Source organism: Prorops nasuta, unplaced genomic scaffold, assembly GCF_024137725.1.
Source record: "Prorops nasuta isolate Cenicafe-Biocafe unplaced genomic scaffold, Cenicafe_Pnas_1.2 PNAS00001, whole genome shotgun sequence".
In the NCBI taxonomy this organism is placed as follows: Eukaryota; Metazoa; Arthropoda; class Insecta; order Hymenoptera; family Bethylidae; genus Prorops; species Prorops nasuta.
In genome coordinates, this window is record NW_027116798.1 from 17,996,402 (window position 1) to 18,011,704 (window position 15,303).

Below are 15,303 nucleotides of genomic sequence, written 5' to 3' on the forward strand. Positions count from 1 at the left end.
TGAAATGCAAAAAATCTGAAATTTTTATAGGTTATTAATACTATATTAAATTATTCAAAAATATTTTTTTTTTCATTTTTACGATATTTTATTTAAATTATATAGGTTCAAAGTAGGTGAAAAAAAAAATATGTGCTGCTGGCCCGTGAGGTATCTCTAATCAAGAGACACGGTAGTGTCTCGACGGCAAGTACATAAAAGTAGAAAAAGTCATGCCTATACCGCCGTCGAGGCACTACTCTCTTATACAGCTAGTTGAAGCGTCCCAATTTTCAAACCGATTTTTCTCCGCGAATAATCCATTGCCATTATTTAAGTAAAGCTTTTTTTAAAATGGTTTTGAAAAAGTTTTCATTTGCGCCTAAGAACATCAAAATCGGTTCACGCAATCCAGAGATCTCATACTCTGTTAGCTATATATATATCGAAAATAAAATTTTCCTTCATAATCTTCTTCTCCAGCCAGAATGTATGTATGTCTCGGGCTGAAGTTGGTCGCTAAGAAAAATGACGTCATTTTCACAACGCTTCCAACATAATATACTCAACGATCAAACTATATGGTTGTGAACTGTCAATTCGGCGACTATGGGCGCGTTCGTTTTTGTGCTGGCAGTACTGGCAGTATTACATTGAACGTTCTTTTATACCTTGTAGCACGCTTTTGCAGTACTGCGAAGGAATTATGAGGTCATAGATTTTGACGTCACTTCCTACTGCGATTACTGCAACCTGAGAGGTAGTGTACTCGCAGTAAATTCAAACAATATGGCGTCATTCAGAGTTAACATGAGTGAGAACATTATAGAGAAAGAAAATATAAGATTAATTGATCCTGACACAAATATTCAGTATGACATTTGTACGTCGAAGGAAGATGCACAGAAGGCAATGATGGGTGAATATATAATTTTTTTGTATATAGCATTAACTAAGAAAAATAAAATATACATATTTTTTATCATCCATTTTCAGATAATTCTTTTGCACGGATGCTTTTATATGAAGCAAAATCATCTGTTAGAACACCTATTCATGGTAAATATTCTAATATATTAGAGTTGTAAATTTATATGCCTTAAATGCATTATCTGTTTAATGTAAGCATGGGTTAATAACTATTCAGTATTTTTAGTGTTTAATTCATTTTAAAATAACTTAATTACACATGTAGTTTTAATATTTTTTTCTTACCATGTGATATATAAACTAAAAATATACTTAGGGTGAGGACCTCTCAGCGTATTAAGAGCTTATTAAGTTAATTTTGCTATATTTGACGTGACATATAATGTATCAAAATTAACTTAATAAACTGAGTGGTCCTCGCCCCTAAAAATCGTTTATTATATGAAAGATATATGGATGTGAAAATAATGAATTAATGTACTGTAAGAACTTTCAACTGAAATAAATTGCTATAACTTAAGCTTCCTACTCATTTTAATGTAAATTTTATTTACAGATAATCATATAGTGATAGAAAATGATTCTTCAAATTATCAGCGGATCAATGATGTATTAAATAGGATTTCTCCTGAAACCGAAGAAACTGTTGACGATCCAAATGACCCAACTGTAGAGCATATTGAAAATATGCATCCTAATGGTAAGGAATTTTTTTGTAATGTTAGATAGATGATAAATTTATCACAATCTGAATGTTAATTTCAAACAGTTTTTGAACTAAATGTTATGTTTTCTTTTGTTATACAATTTTTCTGTGGAATTTCATTCTGTTTGAGGTTTTTAGACTGATTCAAATTTATCACTAACCATGTATATTTTAAATAAAAACTGAAAATATCTTTATTGTTTTCTTTCAAGATCAACATGTTTGGACTATAGCGGAAACATTGCTTTTATTAAGCATTTACAAAGAATTGGAAGAAACTTTTTCAAGTGGCAAAATATCAGCCAAACATTGCTGGGAAATTGTCTCAAAGAAAATGGCCAACCATGGTCACAATATAGCAGGCCACAAATGCCTAACAAAGTTCCAAACATTGAAACGTACATATAAAAAAATAAAAGATCACAACAACAAGTCAGGCAATGATACCTGCAAATGGGAATATTATGAGGTAAAATCTCCTTTTTCCTTATAAAAGTATAAGAAATATTTTATCAAAGAAGTTAGATTCTATGTTTTAATAGTTACTATTGGTTACATATTTCATGTATATCATTATTTAACTTTCAGAACATGAACGAGTTATTTGCAAAAAGACCATGGATACAGCCAGTTGCAACAGCTGGAACAAGTTGTAAAGAGTTAAACAACGAAGAAGAAGATAATATGAAAAAAACAAGTAAGTTGCTTTGACAATCCTTTTATCGCATTGACTTTGACTTTTTTTCAATATTTTTAGATCAAAGAAAGCGAAAATCAACCATAGAACTTAATAATTATATAGAGAAATTCATAAAAGAGAAAAAGGAAAATAGAGAAGATATAAACAGAAGGCATGTAGAAAAAATGGCTCAATTGAAGAACATAGAAAATATATTTCTTAGAATTTTAGAAAAATAATGATTTTAATAGAAATATTTAAGGTTTCATTATTATATTACTGGATGCTTTATTATCAATATTAAAGTTTTTATATCAGTTTATTATAGTTAATTAGATACTAAGCGTTATTGTGAATACAACATTAATCGTACTGTGATCTTGGTATGTGATATAGTTTTATAGTGTTATATAATACATGTACGTAAAAATTGCTTGTTACTTTTATTTTTCAAATTTTGTAATGAACACGTTGAAATAATTTAAATAAAATTGGATTTTAGTATAAGCAAGTGCATTTTGTTAATTTGTATGTAAATTGATAGCATCATTCGATAAGCTAATAAACTTAATGAAACATAATTAATTTCACCTGTTATTTCTAATAATTCATGGAAATAAATTCCTTAAGTTACATTTTTTATTAGTCCTATGGGTAACAGTAGTTAGAATGAAACTCCTGCAAATTTATTTTTACTTGGAAAACAAATGTTATTTATTAATTTTACACATTTTCATACATTAATGTATATACTATTGCATTTCGCTTTAGAATGGCCTCTTCTTTATTGCGATTTGAAAGATGTTCACTTGGCGAGATATTTTCTTCATTTGTATCAACTATAATCGGTATTTCAATAAAATCACTCTGTAGAATACAGATATTATGCAAGATGCAACATGAAACTACAAATTTAGGTATCAATTCTGTTCGTGTCATAGGAAGCTTGTCTAACAAGCTTCTAAATCTCCCTTTTAGTAAAGCTAGACTTCTTTCAACCATTACTCTAGATGCCGAATGATAATAATTATATTTTTTTTGTGCCTCAGTCAAGTGACTATTGTCTTTGAAAGGGACAAGTAAGTATCTGTGAAGGCTATATGCAGCATCTCCCAAAATATGACTATCATTGGGAAACTTTTCAGGCACTAACAAGGTATCAAATCCAGACAGCCTGAATACTCGCATGTCGTGGACTGAGCCAACTTCCCCGCAGTAACAATGTGTAAACTTAAGTGAATGATCACACACAACCTATGAACATATGATCATTTAAAATACAGCAGAAATCCAAAGCAAACTATAGAAAATAAAATAAATAATTACTTGTAGTTGTATTGAATGCACTCCTTTTCTATTAATATAAGCCTCATGATGTTCCTTTGGTGATGCAATCTTTATATGTGTCCCGTCAATTGCACCAATAGTTTTTGGAAACCTATGTTTTTGTTCTATTTTATCCATAGTTACTATTGCTTCTTCTGTGGAAGGCCACTTTATGAAGGTATTTCTGTACTTGTATAAAGCATTTACAACCTTTCTCACACAGGACCAGGCTGTTGATTTACTTATATAAAATCTATCACTGACACACCTGAAATATTAAATTTAATACTGCTGTTTAAATTATTATTATTTAATTTATAACTATACAACCAAATTTATGATATAAAGACTACCTGTACGAATTAGGTGTTGCCATCATCCAAATAGCTAAAAGTAATTGTTTCTCTGGACTGATTGGAAATCTCCCATAGCAGCTTGATCTTCTTTCCAATAATGAAGATAATAATTGTAACAAAAATCTGAATGTAGTACGGCTCATTCTATAAAATTAGTTATATTAGAGTAATTCCATTTCATACATTTAAACAGTAATTACTGCATTTTTAGTCAAAGGTTATGTTTTTATTATTAAACAAAATGTTTTGTATTTCGAAATGAGATAATTTTACCTAAAATGGCTTTTAAACTCCGCATCTGTATATAAATATAGACATTTTCAACATAGTTTTTTATGCTGGTTCTGTGTAATGTAACCTTATAAGCCCTTAATATAACAATCTCATCCTCCTCTGAATTTTCGACATCAGATTCACTTGAACTCAAGCACTGATCAAGAATAAATTTAGCCGTATAAAGATTTTGCTCCATTTTGTGCTTGAGGTTCTCTTGACTGACAGCTCTTTGTGTTTATAAACTCTCAGTGTTAATTTGCTTAAGCTACTGTACTGTAAGCCGTTCGAATATAGTAGAAACGATTTTCATAAACAGTACACTTTCAATAACCGAACACTGGTGGCAGTACACTGTGATGACATAGTACTGCCAGTACTGCCAGCACAAAAACGAACGCGCCCTATATTGAACTGTGTAAATTGTAATGTGAGGTTATTTTTATTTAATGCAGTGAGGTAATTCATCGTGTTGCGATATTGCATCTGTTAATTTCTACAATCACAAATAATTCAATTAACAGTGACTGAAGGATTCGCGAATTAGATAAGAATAACAATATATTTTACAATACAGGATGTAGTATACTTTGTGGTACTTTGTGGTATTTCTTTTTCAGATTAAATTAAGACAGAACATTTTCATATTTATTGATGAGGATAGAGCTGACTGGATTAAATAAGATTAATATTTACAACTCTGTGCCAATGAGAAGCATACTTTCAACATTAATGTGCATCGGTCATTATCAGGAGGATATTAATTGAAAGAAATTGTTAAGGTATTTAATAATCATATGCTAAACTTTCAGGTATTGAAATCGTTAATCAAATGCATGTTTTGCTTTTTGTTTTCTTTAAACTGATATTGATTGTAACTATCCGATAGGTTATATCATATATATACGAACAAATATTTCAGATTAAATTATGGCAATGCTTATTTGAAAGATATGAAACATTCCAAAGAATCTTCATTTATGTAAAATACAAGTTGACCAGTATTTGGATTTGAACAAATTATACGATAGTAGATATTTACAAAAGATGCGAAGACAACCAAATATTACAGAAGTTAGGTCAACAAGCAATAAAGAAAATGGAGATGGAGCAAAATCAAATACTGGTAAGTAACTGAGATGTTTTATGTTCCTTCAAATATTTATTTTCTTTGAAGATTAAGATTGTTAAATGATGAATGTGATTTCAGGCTTACTCATAGTGTTATCATTTAGTATTTTACAGTCACTGTGCAAGTGTATTATAGCAAATAGTAATACTTGTGCTTTGACTTAAATACATTTAGTATAATAGAATTAGAAAACCAAGGAAGAAGGTTCGCTCACATACTGACTATTGGAGCTGAATCAAAGATTGTGCTTTTCACTTCAGTATTCTGAGACTTGAAACCGGCAAAGATGAAAGCATTGAAAGATTGGCAAAGTAAGAATAAGCCAATATTAAGAAAATCGTCGTCCATTGCTCAACCATAATTTAAGGATGAGATTCATTGGATGATATTCTGTAAAATTGAGTTAATAGCTGCTGATTGTTTTCCTCTGTTACCTATGCTAGTACTCTAGGCCAAAGGCAGTATACTGGTCATTGGTATGGATGAAAAAATGCATGTTTATTCTCAATTGAAACTCAGTCTAAAAGTTAGTTGTTTCGCCTTTATTTTGCAGCACCAGAAATCCAACCAGTTTCAAGTGTGTAGAAATTTACGAAACGAAAATTTGAGGACTTTAGCACAGGAAATATTATAAGGACGACTCGCCAATGTATCTCCTATATCACCTTTGTCAAGAGTTAGCAGCATAAACGTAACAATGATTGGCGCTAAAAATTTAAGAAACGGCGTATGCAAAACGACAATGCCAACTTTGATTATATGCTTCATTGTAGCTTATTTGAAGCTTTACGAATTGCTTGTCCAGTCTTGCCCCTGTATCACCTCAAGCAGCTGATGGAGTTACTGAAGTTTGGCAAAGTTAGATGTTGGTAAAATGTCAAATGTTGATAAAAAAAAATGTAAATTAATTAAAACATACATTTTACTTAATTATTTTTATATGTTGAAAGTATGTTTATTGATTATGAAAAATGTAATTAAACTTTTATTATGGTGAAACTGAAAACATTAAAAAAACTAGCATGAGCATTAATTATGAAGTTCATTTATGCAAAATGCATTACAAATATCAATAAATTCAATGTGTTGATTGTGATATTTTTTCAATATTAATATACATATTTTTATTAGATAAGCGCTGCGTTTCAAAAAATGAGAAGGGTGGAAATTTTCTTTAAATTCTATAGAAATTAAAAGAATAATTTAATTTTTAAAATATTTTACTCTGGTCGTGTTCGAAAATTACTGATCAGTTACTGGCGAAAAATATGCAGTTGGCAATAAAAACAATCACCAGCAGTACGAGGTTGGTAAGACTGAGAATTGCTGGTTTCCTGTTTTTAAAAATTTCAGTAAAATAATAATGGATACGGCTGGCTCTAATACGTTGATTATTTAAAACAAATAAGTTACATATTATTTTATTATTGTTTTTAGCGGTACAAAATATTTCCAATAATTGGGCATACAGTATAATGGACTTCGTACTATTTGCTTCATCGAGTTCGTCTAGTAGTGAAGACGAAGAAGATATGTTTATTCTCGATGCGGATGATCGAGAGGAAATACCAAAGATAAGAAATTATTATCAAGAGGTAATTTTAGCTTACAATGATTTCTTATTTCAAAAGCATTACAGGTTATTATACTTTTGTATATATATTCTTTTCATTTAATTTAGAAAGATTTACTTCAATTAACACTTATTTTAAACACTGCTTTGTTTAGAATGAATCGTCAGTCATTTGATTTATTATTATATTTCGTCGGACCAGAATTAAATAAGCGCACAATCCTTGGAAGAGAGAGAATCGATCCAGTTTTACAACTTTTGATGGCAATTTATATATTGGCTACACCAGATAGCTATAGATCCATCAGTGAGAAATTTGGAGTAACACAATCAACAGCTTGGAATTGTTTAAAGAGAGTGGTCAAAGCTATATATAATATACGCAATTATTTTATTAAATGGCCAACAGTGGAAGAAGCAAAGCATTCATGGGAATTAATTTTTCAGAAATATGGTTTTCCTAAAGTTCTAGGTTTTATTGATGGAACGCATATTTATATAGCTAAACCAAAAGAGCAGGCAGTAGATTATATTAATGGAAAACAGAGATATTCTATTCAATTACAGGTAATGAATTAGAATTGTAATTATTGATATTAAATTTATATTAAATAAAATCAGTAAAAAGTAAATGATGTTATACCAGGTAATTTGCAAAAATGATCTTTCTTTCATGCATGTTTTTGCTGGAATGCCTGGGAGTGTACACGATATGAGAGTGTTTAAATACTCAGGCGTACAACAGCTTTGCACTTCAACTTACTTCCCAGAAGATAGCCATTTATTGGGAGATGCAGCCTACATCAATCAAAGACATGTCATGACACCTTTTATTAATAATGGCCATTTAAGCAGGGAGCAAGAAATTTACAACACTCGCTTATCTTCTGCAAGATTAAAAGTTGAAAGGTCCATTGGGCTTTTAAAACGTAGATGGCGGTATTTAGTAGAAAAGTTGCCTATGACTAAAACAGATCTAATACCTTACTATATTATAACCTGCTGCGTTCTACATAATTTTTGTTTATTAAATAACAATATGTATGCAAGGCAACCTATTACACCTGGTCAGTTACATGAAATGAGTCCATTGGCAGTACCGCTTGAATCAAAAAGCCAAGGGGATGAAAAGAGAAACGAAATTATGCAGATAATTAATAATAATTTATAAAGGTTATTTAAAAAAAAATCAGTCTCAAAGTTTATATTTATTAATTTGTTAATTAAATATAATTTAACCACACACGTTTTGAAATATACGACTGTTTAAACAATTATCGCCTCTTATATTATCATTCCAAACTTAAAGAAACAATAAATAATACTTCTAGAACCTTATTTTAACATTCAACGATTAAAACTAAAATAATTGTATGTAGTGAATACTGTTATAGTAATTCATAATTACTGAAATGGTACATTATTTTCTCTATGCTAATATCACAAATGATAGAAGATGCATAAAAAAAACATATTTTATGTTAAATTTGTACTGTTTTAAAAATGAAACAATTGGTCTGGTTAGCTATTGCTATACTGCTAAATTAGTTTAATATGTTGAAGATAAACATACTTTTCCTTATTCTAATCTATTGCAGTACTTCAACGGTATAGTAATAGAAAACAGATCCATTATTTCAATGTTTTAAAGTACAAAAGTAGTCCAGTTTGCATCTTAAACTTAAAAATTAACGAGTAAAACTGAAACAACGAAAATGGAAGTATATATAATATTGTTCTTGTAACCAATACCTATTCTAAATTTTACTGTTGTCCCTGTGCATTTTTTCTGTTATCTTTGTTAACAGTTTCAGTTTTTCAGTTCTATACCTAGTACTTTCTTCCCTCTTCAACCTTTTTTCTTCCAATAATTGCTTGAAAATCTCTGTTCTCTCTTCAGCATTAGACTTTTTACGTTCTGCCAAATTGTAATTACATTAAAGTAAAAACTATTAATAATAAACATGGTGAATAATGGTAAAAAACTTTGAAATACATATATACTTAATTGACAACGAGATGCAGTGTTTACGTCACTGAGAGGTGATGATATATCTAGAATATTTGATCCACCTACAGAAAGTGGTTTTACCCACTTGTGGTTTTTAAAAATATCATGTAATATCTAAAAAGATAAAATTTGTATTTATAGCGATTTAATGAGTATAATTCGAGCACATTAAAGATATTTTCCAATAGAATCAATGACCATTGTCAAAATGTTTTTAAATATATACACTTTTTATTAATCCAACTAGATTACCTCCAAATATTCCCAATCTTTTCGACTATTTCCACTTTGAGCATTGTGATCGATGACATGCCGGTACCTTCTCCTTAAGCTTTCAAATTTTACAGAGCAGTTGTCAGAAGAAAAATTCCATTGTTTTTCCTTCATTAGCTTAGCAATTTTAATCCACAATACTTTTGGAGAATGCTTCTTTAAAATATAACAATTTGCTTTGTATAACTGAATTAATAACAAAGTTGCTGCATGGGTCCATTGCGCTCTTTGTTTTAAAGGTCCTAATTTACACACAAGTTAAATACATTATTTCATACAATCACTTATACACATGTATTTACATAAACTGTCCAATGTTTAAGTTTTACCTGTACCGCCTGCAGCTTGTTCTGTATTGGTAGGATCATCAGGGTCTATTTCAGTTTCCTGATTACTGTTATTACTAGATAAATTATTGTTTTTGTCCATACTTAGTACTTTTACTTCTTCTAGGAGCTTAGTTGCAAACTCATGATCTGCAAACACAAGAATTCCATGTATTTTATTAATTTAACTATATGCAAATATACATTTTACATATAAAAATTTACCTTCTTTAGCACGTTTTAAATTAATTTTATCCACCTGTACATCATATTCTACAGCAGTTGTATGATCAATTAATGTTAATGTGTAATAACCATCATCAAAATTAGTTGTCATTTTATTTAAATTAATAAACAAATAAGTAAAAGATTTAATTAACTCTTTTATTAAGATTGAATGTATTTCAACTATTTCAGTAAGTTAATTATACTTAAGTGATGAATACAACATAAGAAGATATATGAAGAATAAATAAGTTAACACTGGTTAAGCAGCCATCAGTACTTTGCTGAAATTTTTAAAAACAGGAAACCAGCAATTCTCAGTCTTACCAACCTCGTACTGCTGGTGATTGTATTTACTGCCAACTGCATATTTTTCGCCAGTAACTGATCAGTAATTTTCGAACACGACCTCTTACAAAACGTTATGAAATCCCACAAAAAACAGACTTCGCCTGTAAAAAAGGCGGCAAGTACATAAACCATCTAGCATAAATAATATAGTAAAATTATCCAATTAAAAAAAGTGATGAAATCCAAATATTAGGCAAGTATATTTTTTCACCTTAGCAAAAGTTAAATTTTCGAAAAAAAAGGAACAAAAAAGTTACTTGCCGGGCCCGTAATGTCCATGAACAGTGGGAAATTGAATCGTGTGTGAGATTCAGCTATTGCGTAGTATAGTAAATTTCATGTTAAAATACAGAGTGAAGTTAGCCGAACCACATACGATTCTATTTCTCACTGTGCATGGACATTACGGGCCCGGCAAGTAACTTTTTTGTTCCTTTTTTTTTCGAAAAATTAACTTTTGCTAAGGTGAAAAAATATACTTGCCTAATATTTGGATTTCATCACTTTTTTTAATTGGATAATTTTACTATATTATTTATGCTAGATGGTTTATGTACTTGCCGCCTTTTTTACAGGCGAAGTCTGTTTTTTGTGGGATTTGGGTAATCGAAAATAAAAAAATCCAACGGATTATTGTTCAGTAGGATTGTCATTCTGGCAGGTACTAGAAAAAAATAATTTGGTTGAAAAATAACAAAATGGCGGACTTCGAAAAAAAAAGTACAATTTTTTTAGTGTTAATTGGGCTGTAACTGGAAAAATAATGGATGAAAAAATATGATTCTAGTACCTGCCAGAATTACAGATGTGTAGAACAACCTGTAAAAATTTCAGCCCGATCGGTTCAACCGAAAATCTGTTATGCCTCGGGCCGACCGAGAAAATGTGGTTTCGAGAAAAACGCGTTTAAAGTTTGGCTAACAGAACTTTCATACTCACGCTAATCGTCGATGCCCGGTGCGTATAGCAAGCCTTCAGTCTCTTCGTATACGTCATTTTCTAATACTTTTTCTGGCCTCCGAGCCATTCTGCCTATTTTGGAAGAGTGTGCTGCATCTTTTTCTGCTTTCGATATGCGGTGAGTGTTGTAGCGCCTGGCGTACGTTATAGCATTTAAGCCAGCAGCGCTGTTTAAAATGTCCTATAACTTTATTAATATTTTGAATTTTGGTTTAAAATTTATACACCATATTTCAATGATATCATACTTTCGAAATATGCAAAAAAAAAAATTCGAATTTTTTGACCCGAAAAATGAGACTACTACCTTAAAATGGTTAATCTTCTATATATCACCCATATCATTGATATTGATAGGTTTATGGTGAATAAGAAATTTATTTATAAGGAAATTGCAATTAAAAATTTAATTTCTGGAAAAACATATTATGCAACATTTCGCATCCGTGATTCATTTAGAAGTCTGAGTATTTCAGACAGAAAAAGTGTCAGTTATGTTTTCAAAAATGTGCATGGAATTAGATATGGCAACACGGGATATGAGAAGTTTACCCAGGAGGATGTACACAAATTTGTTAATAATAGTGTATATAAATGTGAATATCTAATCGTTGCGTATAAAGGCAGGCATATAGAACGGGATTTATTAAATTATCTGGATATCCCAAATGTTAACTTAGACAATTTCAGCTGTCCGAAATTCGACAATTTAACCCTTAGCGGCCACACCTCAATCAGGCCACATAGCGGCCACGTGGGGTAACTCATTACCCCACGCTGATAAACATCATTGTACAAAATATATAGATGTTTTCAGACTTTTAACCGATATTTTCATGTTTGTTGAAAAGTTCTTGTACAATTCTAATAATTTGCCTCGATTAATTTATAGATGGCGTCCTAAAAACTGGTCATATATATGGAAATTCAGTAAAAATGGCTTTTTTCAGAAAATAATTCATTACTCCGTCATTTTTCAATATGAAGGGCTAAAAATTTAGGATTATGTGCACAATATATACCACCACTATAAAAAAATAACAGTATCCGCCGATCATTCAAAAAGTATATTTATTTTACAAAATTACTGAAGGGAAAAATGAAAAAAATTACAAAACATAAAATTTGTGTTTTTCTGCTTATTATCTTCTAAATAAATATTTACATATGGAAAAGTGAAAAACATTTTATTTCGATAATATTTTAACAAAACAAATTTATTTTTTTCCCTATTTTATTGATCAACACACGTCATACACAAAGTGAACCGATGTTCTTCGCAAACTGGTCTTCTACAGGCTGAACATCCGACACGCGTTTTTTTGTCTCTCTTTCGGTTGCACAGTAAGCACCTCCGCCCTTGGTCGAATGTAACTTTTTCCATATCGCTCATTTTTTGGTTATTATCAATTTTGAGGATGCTCGTTATTACCATCCGTAGCTCTTTTCGAAGAAATGTCCCTGCCAATCTGCGGTGTAGCATCGGGAAAGTGAGATGAGCAATCAATTTTTTCATAACAATAATTGCAGATGTGGTTTTTCATGCGTCGCCGACTTTGAGTTTCCACAAAATGCGGGAATTGACGGCTGCTTGAACGAGCATTCCGAAAAAAATCCGCATCGGCCACCTGTTCGTTCTCCGAGCGACTGAATAGGCATGGCACAATTGATCAAAAGTATCCGTCCCTCCTTTTGTATCATTATAGTGGAGAATGGTGTTTGGTTTTCCGTCTGTTATCTCTTGGGTATGGAGATAAGTCGATCCCACCAAGACGATTTGGTTCTTCTTCGGTGTATAGGAAGGTAAAGTTATGTCTTTGGTGTGACAAAACTTTGTTTCAGGAGGATTCTTCGACGCTAACGTCATCTCCATGGGAATCTCCCGTTTATTCTTTCTGATAGTTCCAGTCAGAGACATGTTGAAAAGTTGATGCAACATTCTGGTCAGCAGAGGGATGGTGGTAAACCAATTGTCGCACGTCACTGTGCGATTGGAGCCGTGTATTGGAGTCGTTACAGCTTGAAAAAAGTATTTTCCACTAGGTAATTTCTGGGGATTATCAATGGTGGCGTCTTTTCCCAGGTACGGGATAGCGTGAATCAGGTAGGCGGTCGAAGCGTCGTTGAGGGTAATCAGTTTTATTCCATACTTGTCCGGTTTTGACTTGATGTACATCCGAAATGCACAACGGCCCCTAAATCCCAGCAGCTGTTCGTCGACGGTACATTTATTACTTCGATTATAATACTTGGTACAGTTGTTGATGAAAATGTACCAAACTTTTCTAATGGGCGAAAATCTATCGTCTGGATCCCTATTCTCTCTTGCATCAAAACGCAGACAAGACTGAAGAAACTCAAACCTCATTCGAGAAAAGACAGCCCTGTAGAAATCGACTCCGTTTGTTTTGTCCCAGAGTTCGTTGTTATCCACCTTAGAAGACTTCCATAAGCCAGCATAGTATAAAATACCGATGTAAGCTCTGATTTCAAGAGGGTCAGTGTGATGGTGGTAAGTCTGGTCTCTCTCTTCAACAAGCAGGCTTGCAGACACCTCCTCGATTTTCTTATTCGTGCTGTCGACGATTTCTTCAATGATTTCTTGATTGAACAAGAGATCCCAAAAATTCTCTAGCGAATCTAGATTTACAGCATCATCTGCCAAGCTTGCTCCATACAGAACTTCACCTGTACGTATACGATCAGATCTTCGTTTAGCCGATTGAGTTTCCCAGGCAAAATTATTTTTACCGTATAATTTGGTCGATGGGCGACCATGTGAACGAGATTTTGAATAAGACGATTAATTTCCTGCTTCACTCGCTTTACGTTTGCGAGATGCTAGAGCCCGTTGATTTTTTACTGTATCTTGCATGTCTTCTTCGTCGAAATCATCAGTTTGGTAATCGCTCGAGTCTAATACATCTTGTTCATACACGGATTGTTCTTCATAATCAGAATGACCGTCAAAAACTTCTTCCAGTAATTCTCTCCGTTGACTTTTCGTTCCAAAATTGTACATCTTAAGAAAATAAAAATTTCATAAAAATAGGTTTGCAAAAATACGATAATTCAAATATCTTTTTTTACTAAAATATCAAAAACTTACCTTTATTTCTTTTATTGACTTCACGAAAAGTCTATTTGAACAAAAGAAAATCTGTGCCGAGCAACGGTTACGGCCACACTGGGGTAAGTAATAACCCCACCCTAAAAAAATGAGCGCTCTATGCTCAGACATGCATTTTTTCAACTTCCTATGTAATAGAATCATATCTCACACTTGTTCACTACCGGCAAATGTCGTTGCTTATATCAATTTCAAACGTTTAAGACCTTTAATTTCACTTTTTCTGAGACTGGGGTAACTAGTTACCCCGTATGGCCGCTAAGGATTAATATCTCACATTCAACCTGATCAGACTCCATGTAAATTACACGAAAAATTGTATACCGATCGTGAAAAGAAGCCGATACATTGTGTGTATCAAGAAGTTAACGTTTTCGCACGATGGGTACAGCAACAAATAGATGCAAGCATCATGAGTTAAGCTTGCGATTTGTAAAATATTAACTGAATTTCTCTGTTTCAGATGATTGAATAAAATATATTGTAACGTGGTGGAATAACGTTACAGAAATGTACACATTTGTTAGTTCTTCTCAGGTCTCCCCCTTAGTGCCTCCCGTCCCCTGGAGTATGCTTGTGAGTGAGTGAGTGAGTATAGATGAACCTTCCGTGTGATGGTAATGTAGTTACCCGCTTAGGGATATTGTAATTGCCATCCACGGAAGGAGAGTAAATGTTTTTAGGAAATGGTATGATTGAGGATTGAGCGAATGTTTCTAGGTTGTAGTTTATTTAGAATTACATATTATATTCCCAATGATAAATTTTATTAGTAGCTTATAAGACCGATTCCCCTGCTCCAACAAGAGCTTGAAAACTGTTGTCCCTCTATCCTTCTCTAGCCCATACCCGATCCACATAAGTCTACCTCTCTCGCACCCAGTGTCCTGTCCGCTTATGTTTACGCGTCGCTCTATCCTTCCCCTTACCGCGCTTCGCGCCGCGAGCGCCCAGCAGCGAGTCCCGTCCCCTCTCCTTACCGCGCTGACGCCTCGCGCGCCTAGCTGCGTTCTCCCCTGCCCGCGCCACTACCGACCCATCGTCGCCCACCCCGCACCGCATCGCCCCGCTGC

At 32.5% G+C, this 15,303-nt stretch overlaps 2 protein-coding genes and 1 pseudogene across 2 annotated transcripts; 1 reads left to right on the forward strand and 2 right to left on the reverse strand.

Moving 5' to 3' along the window:
• Positions 1 to 3,017: 3,017 nt before the first annotated feature.
• Positions 3,018 to 4,717, reverse strand: LOC136773659 (putative nuclease HARBI1; annotated as a pseudogene).
• Positions 4,718 to 6,332: 1,615 nt separating this feature from the next.
• Positions 6,333 to 8,125, forward strand: LOC136773665 (putative nuclease HARBI1). Its single transcript, XM_066727483.1, has 5 exons — positions 6,333 to 6,354; positions 6,635 to 6,733; positions 6,819 to 6,976; positions 7,063 to 7,521; positions 7,601 to 8,125. The coding sequence occupies exons 1-5, from the start codon at positions 6,333 to 6,335 to the stop codon at positions 8,123 to 8,125; spliced, it is 1,263 nt and encodes a 420-aa protein (XP_066583580.1).
• A 63-nt stretch (positions 8,126 to 8,188) lies between these two features.
• Positions 8,189 to 14,529, reverse strand: LOC136773672 (piggyBac transposable element-derived protein 4-like). The gene is made up of 6 exons (XM_066727497.1): positions 14,508 to 14,529; positions 14,210 to 14,310; positions 13,930 to 14,122; positions 12,669 to 13,788; positions 12,358 to 12,569; positions 8,189 to 8,235 (listed from the first exon to the last, which is right to left on the reverse strand). The coding sequence occupies exons 1-6, from the start codon at positions 14,527 to 14,529 to the stop codon at positions 8,189 to 8,191; spliced, it is 1,695 nt and encodes a 564-aa protein (XP_066583594.1).
• Positions 14,530 to 15,303: the final 774 nt, after the last annotated feature.